This window comes from Gavialis gangeticus, unplaced genomic scaffold, assembly GCF_001723915.1.
Source record: "Gavialis gangeticus isolate Ggan-Ray unplaced genomic scaffold, GavGan_comp1, whole genome shotgun sequence".
NCBI lineage: Eukaryota > Metazoa > Chordata > Crocodylia > Gavialidae > Gavialis > Gavialis gangeticus.
The window spans coordinates 45,360,414-45,368,913 of record NW_017728998.1 but is presented as its reverse complement, the minus strand read 5'-3'; the positions used below and the strand labels follow the sequence as shown (position 1 = coordinate 45,368,913).

At 49.6% G+C, this 8,500-nt stretch overlaps 1 protein-coding gene across 2 annotated transcripts in view; it reads left to right on the top strand.

The window, feature by feature from the left end:
• Positions 1-8,500, top strand: part of HYDIN (HYDIN, axonemal central pair apparatus protein) — a 533,466-nt gene that overhangs the window by 388,822 nt on the left and 136,144 nt on the right. For both annotated transcript variants that reach the window (XM_019505831.1, XM_019505830.1), the window contains exons 29-30: positions 2,528-2,658; positions 4,600-4,733. In XM_019505831.1, coding sequence (XP_019361376.1) covers positions 2,528-2,658; positions 4,600-4,733 — 265 coding nt within the window. The remainder of the gene's footprint in view (positions 1-2,527; positions 2,659-4,599; positions 4,734-8,500) is intronic.

Sequence of the window (8,500 nt, the reverse complement as noted above, 5' to 3'; positions counted from 1 at the left end):
TCTTTGGAGATTTCACCCCCCTTCTACCGGGCGTACGCCGCCTTTTTTGCAAGCAGGCATTCCCGGACGCCCTTGGTGGACTTTAATCGTGCTGGAGAGGAAAATCCAAGAGGATTTGAGACTAGCTTGGACAAGTTATGTAGTGAGAGGAGAGAAAAAAGAATGAAAATGGACAATGAGGTCATTTGCCTCAGTAATGGGGAGAACAGTGGAATTATCAAGAGCAACGAAGGAAGATGAGAGAAGAGTGGGCTTGTGAGGAAACATAAGGAGCTTGTGCTCATGCTTCATTTGAGTTGGTGGTTGGACACCAAGGCTGGGAGACATTTACAGAGATACAGAATTGCTTGGGTAGATTGAGGAGCAATCAATACAAAAAAAGGGACACAAAGAGTCTGTTTCGGAGGTGTGGGGAGGCGAAGAAAGGAAAAGACCCTTTGGCAGTTGTGTCCATAGTTTATAGTTCAGAGTTCATAGATGTAGGGTCAGAAGGGACCTGAGCAGATCATCAAGTCCAGCCCCCTGCCCTGGGCAGGAAAGAGTACAGGGCTTATATGACCCCTGGTAAATTTAAGCTCATATGACCCTAGCTAGGTAGTTATCAAGCCTCCTTTTAAAGACCCCTAAGGTAGGAGCCAACACTACTTCCCTTGGAAGCTGGTACCAGATCCTGGCTGCCCTGAGTGTGAAGTAGTGCCTCCTGATGTCTAGCCTGAACCTACTCTCAATCAACTTGTGGACGTTATTCCTTGTTACTCCGGGAGGTGCTGGGGGGAACAGTGTCTCACCTATTTCCCTCTGGTCCCTCCTGGTAAGTTTATAGACGGCCACCAGATTCCCTCTCAGCCTTCTCTTGTGAAGGCTGAACAGGTTCAGGTCCTGTAGGCTCTCCTCGTAGAGTCTGCCCTGCTGCATTGATCAGGTGAGTGGCCCTCCTCTGGACCCTCTCCATGCTGGCCACATCCCTCCTGAAGTGCGGCGCCCAGAACTGGATGCAGTACTCCAACTGCGGCCTGACCAGTGTCGCATAGAGGAGGAGGATCACCTCCTTGGACCTACTTATGATGCATCCGTGGATGCGTGACAAGGTGCAGTTAGCCTTACTGACCGCATCCTCACATTGGCAGCCCACGTTCATTTTAGAATCAATAATGACTCCAAGAGCTCTTTCTGCCACTGTGCTTTTGAGAAGAGAGTTCCCCAGCCTGTAGGTATGCTGCTGGTTCCTACTGCCCAAGTGCAGCACCCCACACTTGTCAGTATTGAATCCCATCCTATTCTCATTTGCCCATCCCTGGAACCTGTCCATATCTAGTTGTATCCTGTCCCTTCCTTCTAGCATGCCCACCTCACCCCCAATCTTGCTGTCATCAGCGAATTTGAACAGGGTGTTTTTCACCCCCTTGTCCAAGTTGCTAATAAAGAAATTGAATAGTATGGGCCCGAGGACCAACCCCTGGGGGACTTACTCCATTGCCCACATCCCTCCAGGTCAAATATGACCCATCCACCACCACTCTCTGCATGCGGCCCCCTAGCCAATTTGCAACCCATCTGATTGTGTAGGCATCAATGCCACAGTCGCCTAGCTTTTTAATGAGAAAGGGGTGGGAGACAGTGTCAAGCCCTTCCTGAAGTCCAGAAAGACAACATCCACCATGACACCTGCATCCAGTGATTTTGTGACCTGATTGTAGAAGGCAATCAGGTTGGTCTGGCAGGATCTGCCACTAATGAACCCAGGCTGGTTGAGCTTGAGCATCATCCCCCCTGCTGGTCCCTCACAGATGTGCTCCTGGATAATTTTCTCAAAGAGCTTCCCTAGGACCAAAGTAAGACTAATGGGCCTATAGTTGCCTGGGTCCTCCCTCCTCCCTTTTTTGAAAATGGGGACCACATTGGCCTTCTTCCAGTCTTCTGGCACCTGGCCAGAGCACCACAAGTGCTTGTAATGCTGTGCCAGGGGCTCTGTGATGACCCCTGCCAATTCCCTCAGCACCCTGGGGTGGACAGCGTCTGGATCTGCTGATTTGAACATGTCCAGCCCCTCCAGAAGTTCCTTAACTTGGTCCTCCTTGACCCTAGGCCTGGCAGAGTCTCTCCTGAGTCCGTCCTGAATCCCGGTGGGGGAGATGTCCCAGTCCCTGCTCAGAAAAATGGAGGCAAAGAATTAGTTAAAAAGGTCTGCTTTTTTATTTGGTGCAACCACCAGATTGCCAAGCGTATCCTGCAGGGGCCCCACATTGCCTGGTGCCTTCTTTTTACTCCCTAAAAAGTCTTTTCTCATTGTCTTTTCTCATTGTGAAGAAACTAGTAGATCCCTAGACAGAAAAGGTGGAGGATGAATGGAGGAGAAAAATTTTGAGAAAAAGAAAAGGAAACAAGGAAACATGCTGTATCCCTGGCTTTACCTCAGTTAGTCTTGAGTGGCAGATGACCACGTTCAGGGGAAGTGAGGTAGAATACAGCTGAAGGTCAGTCCAGAATCCATGATAACTTCTTGGACATCTACTACTTCCTCCTCCAGGAAATGAAAAGTATGAGAATGTCCTCAAGGAAGCAAAACAAAACATGGAGCAAGAGCCTCAGAGAGATGAAGGCCTCAGCCACACAGAGGCCACAGCTGCCGAGCCACCCGTGGACAATTCCAGCACCATGGTAAGAGTGGATGCTGCTGCAGTAAGTGCATGCCAGGCTTCTGCTGCCTTAGTCATGCTCTTCTGTTGGCAGTACCCCACTTATTTTGGCTTCTGTTTTTCCCACTCCTTACATGTGACTGATACTGCAGCCACTGTACATCACTAAAGCTGTATCCCTGGCAGTTTATTCCTGCAGGGGCCTCTGTCATGGAGAATGTGGACATCTGAAAGCTGTCTTCACAAAGTACAAGTCTTTCTGATAGTGCAGTGCTTGATTCCCTCACTTGCTTTGGTTATCGTTTTCCCTTTGAGTAGGACAGATTGCACAAGTAAACACTGCAAAATTAAGCCCAAAGGCATGCACAGCCCCAAGGAGATCAGAGGAAAGCATACAAACCCTGCCTGCCCTCTGCAGCTAATGGCTGTCATGCTCAGCATGCTGATGTTGTATAGCATTTGGATGTTTGTGGATGTAAGCACAGTGACAGGTGATCTATGCTCTTGTGGTGAATTTTCCTAAATTAGCTCAGATATTGGTTCTTCTGAGCCTTACTTCTGCTTTCAAGGCACTGGATATGTTTATGGTACTGGATATGTGTTTTTTTAATAATGATATGGCTAGTTGATGATACAGGGAGGGCTGGGTTTCTTTCTTAAACCCAAATACTTCTGGGTTTATAAATTCTTAGAAAACCAAACTGTTATTTGACTCCAGTGTGCAGTCTTGTCTAGCCTACATACATTCTTAGCTTGCTCACCTCATTTTCCAGTTATGCACAAAGTAATATAAATAACATCTGTCACCTGCGGCTGCTTTTGTCTCTCTCACCCCTCCTTAAAAGAAATTTCAGATGTCTTTGGGTGGGATATTTCTCCCTGCCAAATACCAATGATCAGTGGTCACCTTCCTGCTGAACAGATCCAGTTAGCTCCCTGCCAGTGATGATGTTAGTCAGATCTTTGACTGTTAGTTAATTCCTAGATCATTCTGTTTTCTGCCCATTCATTCCAGCTAGAGTCTATAAAGGATTTTAAATATATGGTTTCATGGAAGGGAGACCCTAAATAAGTCCACATTTTATTGAATTGTATCTAATTTGTAATCCCACTGTTGCTGTAAGTAGACAGGGAAAAACTCATTAGTAGATTTACTGCTGTTCCGGTGTGCCTGTATCCATGGTCTGCGTATTTTTAAGGCCTGGTTCAACAAAGCCCTCACGGGAATGATCTAGTTGGGAATGGTCCTGCTTTGAGCAGAGGCTGGACTAGGTGACCTCCTAAGGTCCCTTCCAGCTCTAATTTTCTATGATTCTATTCATCCATGATATGTGCAAATTGTGTTCCCCTTTTAGAACATCCATTTATTCCAAGGCTTCTTTTAAGCTGTGGTCATTAACTGGGGACAGACAGGTGCTTGGGACACTGAATATTTCCTCTCCAGTAATTGGCCTATATGTTTGCATGGCTAGTCACAATGACTAAATATCAGGCAAAATTGGGGGGTGGGGAAGGAGGGCAGGTCCTATTTCACCCAAGTTCTGTCCTACAAGAACCCCTAGAAAACTGTTAATGAAAAAGGTAGACGGGTCCTTCTCTGCTTTTTGTGACTTAATCTTAATGCTAATATGGCAGCATATTGTCAAAATAATGTTTTTTTCAGCATGTCTAGCAGGGAGGAATAGGGTCACACATAGGCACCTAAGTACTCATTAGACGCCTAAAAGCGAGAATAGGATCAAGCCCGAGGTCTTTTATCAGGTCAACCTCAGGACAAGGTCATGGCTTGTAGGCCAAGAGGACAAAAAAGAACTACAAACAGATTCAGCAATGAAATACTAGTGCCTTCCTTCTGAAGGGGAGGAGATTCTCAACCCTACTAGAGGAAAAGTATTTTGGCTGCAGAGAAAATGTGCTTTCTGTAGGGTCTGTGCTGATGATCTACTGTCTTTGCTTTCCCTAGTTAGACACCTGGCTGCAGATGGAAGTGGAGCGGCTACTGATACAAGAGCATGCCCTGGAACAGCAGAAAGCTCTCACGTATGATGGCCTGAAAGACACTGCTGTCAGCCAACGCACTCGCCGAAAACTGGTCAAGTGAGTGGTGGCTTCCTCATAGGTTCCACTATAACAGAGTTCTAAAGGAATTGGCTGAGGTCATTGCAAGACCCCTGGCACGGATTTACGAGCACTCGTGGTGCTCTGGAGTGGTGCCGGAGGACTGGAAGAGGGCCAACGTGGTTCCCATCTTCAAAAAAGGGAGGAAGGAGGACCCAGGAAACTATAGGCCAGTTAGTCTTACCTTGATCCTAGGCAAGCTGTTTGAGAAAATTATTCGGGCACACATCCAGGAGGGGCCAGCAGGGGACTGCATGCTTAGGGGCAACCAACACGGGTTCATCAGTGGCAGGTCCTGTCAGACCAACCTGGTGGCCTTTTACGATCAGATCACCAGATCATTAGATGCAGGGGTAGCAGTGGACATAGTCTTCCTGGACTTCCGGAAGGCTTTTGACACTGTCTCTCACCCCGTTCTCATTAAGAAACTGGGGGGCTGTGGCGTAGACACCCACACAGTCAAATGGGTCGCCAACTGGCTGGAGGGCCGCACCCAGAGGGTGGTAGTGGATGGGTCCTTCTCAACCTGGAAGGACGTGGGCAGTGGGGTTCCGCAGGGCTCGGTCCTCGGGCCCGCGCTGTTCAACATCTTCATCAGTGATTTGGACGAGGGGGTAAAAAGCACCCTGTTCAAATTTGCTGATGACACTAAGATGTGGGGGGACGTGGGCACACTAGAAGGAAGCAACAGGCTACAATCTGACCTAGACAGGTTACAAGGGTGGGTGGATGAGAATAGGATGGGTTTCAACACAGACAAGTGCAAGGTGATGCACCTGGGGAGGAACAACCGGCACCATACCTACAGGTTGGGGAACTCCCCTCTTGTCAGCACGGAGGCGGAAAAGGATCTTGGAGTCATCATTGACTCCAAGATGAACATGGGTCGGCAGTGTGGGGAGGCAGTTAGGAAGGCCAACCGTACCTTGTCATGCATCCACAGATGCATTTCAAGCAGGTCAAAAGAGGTGATCCTCCCCCTCTATGCGGCACTGGTCAGGCCGCAGTTGGAGTACTGCGTCCAGTTCTGGGCGCCGCACTTCAAGAGGGATGTGGACAGCATGGAGAATGTCCAGAGGAGGGCCACTCGCATGATCAGGGGACAGCAGGGCAGGCCCTATGAGGAGAGGCTACGGGACCTGAACCTGTTCAGCCTCCAAAAGAGAAGGCTGAGGGGGGATCTTGTGGCCTGTTATAAACTAGTCAGGGGGGATCAGCAGGCATTGGGGGAGTCACTGTTCCCCCGAGCACCGCCAGGAGTGACCAGGAATAACGGACACAAGCTGGCAGAGGGGAGGTTTAGGTTAGATATCAGGAGGTGCTACTTCACGGTCAGGGTGGCTAGGGTCTGGAACCAACTTCCAAGAGAAGTGGTGCAGGCTCCTACCCTGGGGGTTTTTAAGAGGAGGTTGGATGACCACCTTGCTGGGGTCATTTGACCCCAGTACTCTTTCCTGCCATGGCAGGGGGTCGGATTAGATGATCTGCTCAGGTCCCTTCCGACCCTAGAAACTATGAAACTATGAAACAGGGATCCACCATTGGCCCACCCACCTGTTTCTGGGCTAACTGCCTGCCTCGCTCACCTGCCATGCCTTGTTGTTTCATAATTGGTTCTTATTAGGCGGGAGGCTACCTATTCTTTTCCCAGTGCCAGGGCACTCTCTATGGGTCTGATCCTCCCCTACACCATAGCCCAAGCCTTACAGATGGCATCCAGGTGACAAATGCTCCCCGGCCTACAGCTGGACCAAGCTTAGCCCTCATTGTCAGGCCTCATACACACACACACACACACACATTCATACCACCCTTCTCTCGCTAGGGCCTCTTACACTCCACCCCCTCTCATAGGGTCTCTTTCACTCATCGACAACTTATACTGCCTTGCTCCCTCTCAGAGTGGGCGCCTTTTGCCATAGGCTTTATCTGGCGCACATCTTGGGTGGCAGATTTACCGTCTTTTGGGCCTCTCGCATGACCCTCACTGGGGTAGTGGCCAGCCAGTTACCCAGCTGGGGTCAAGTTTGTCCTGGCCCCTTCTGGGGCAACTCTCTACAAACTCAAACACACCAGGCTCCCAGCCCTCTGTTTCCCCCCTCACTGAGGCTCCACAACTCTACCGCCTCACTGGGACTACAGGGCTTCCATCTCCAGTTGGGGCTCAGGTGGCCATAGCCATGCCTGGCCCCAGCTGCTGCCCACAATGATGTGGTGGCTAGAGGTTCTTGAGGTGCCCCAGCCTGCCTTCCACCAGGGTGGTAACTGGTCTGGTATTTTCCTGGAGGCTCCCAAGCCACTGGGAGCCCCACCATGCCACCCACTCCCAGCAGGGTGCCGTTTTAGGCCATGCCCAGGACCAAGAGCCTCCTGCTCTTACCTGTAGATGTTTTCATACAACAGCTCAGCCAGGCAATGTTTCCTGCCTGGCTGCCAGTGGCAAAGTGCTCTGTTTATATAGGCAGCCATGGTTCTAAAGTGGCCACCGAAAATCAAGCACCTGCTGGCTACTTGACTTGGCCCTTAAAGTGGTAGGCACCAACAGTGCCCTGCCACATACACACAGAGAGATTGTCCCTGGGAACTGCTTGGGAATAGCTGTGAACTTCAAAAGGGGGTTTCATAGTTTCATAGTGCCTAGGGTTGGAAGGTACCTAAACAGATCATCAGGTCCGACCCCCTGCCCTGTACAGAAACGAGTGCTGGGGTCATAAAACCCCAGCCAAACACCTGTCCAGCCTCCTCTTGAAGACCCCCAAGGTAGGAGAGAGCACCACCTCCCTTGGGAGTCCATTCCAGAGCCTGGCAGTCCTAACCGTAAAGTAGTGTCTCCTGATGTCCAGCCTGAACCTTCTCTCTAACAATTTGTGGCCATTATTCCTAGTAACCTCTAGTGATGCCCAGGGGAACAGAGCCTCACCCAATTCCTGCTGGTCCCCATTGCTGAGTTTGTAAATGGCCAGTCTGAGGGGGAGTGGCATCCAGGAGAGCTGGTTCTATTTCAAAGAAGCTTTACTGGGAGTGCAGGAACAAACTATTCCAATGTACAGGAAGACTAACAAGTATGGCAGAAGACCAGCTTGGCTTACCAGGGAACTCTGCAGTAAACTAAGTAACAAAAAGGAAGCTAATAAGAAGTGGAAACTTGGACAAATAAATAGGGAGGAGTATAAGAGCAGGGATGAAGTCAGGAAAGCCAAAGCACAATTGGATTTTCAGCTAGCAAGGGATGTGAAGGGTAATAAGAAGGGTTTCTACAAGTATGTTGGTAGCAAGAGGAGGATCAGGAAAAATGTGGGTCCCTTACTGAATGGGGGAGGCAAACTTGTGACCGAGGATGCAAAAAAGGCTGAAATGCTTAATGCCTTCTTCATCTCAGTCTTCACGGCCAAGGTCAGCTCCCAGACTACTGCACCTGGCAGCACAGTTTGGGGAGGAAGTGAGCAGCCAAAAGCAGCAAAAGAACAGGTTAGAGACAATTTAGAAAAGGTAGACATATACAAGTCCATGGGGCTGGACAGGATGCACCCAAGGGTGCTGAGGGAGTTGGCTGATGAGGCTGCAGAGCCTTTGGTCATCATCTTTGGAAACTCATGGAGATCAGGAGTGGTCCTGGATGATTGGAAAAGGACAAACATAGTGCCCATATTTAAGAATGGGAAAATGGAGGATCCAGGGAACTACAGACCAGTGAGCCTGACCTCAGCCTCTGGAAAAATCATGGAACAGATCCTCAAGGAATCCAT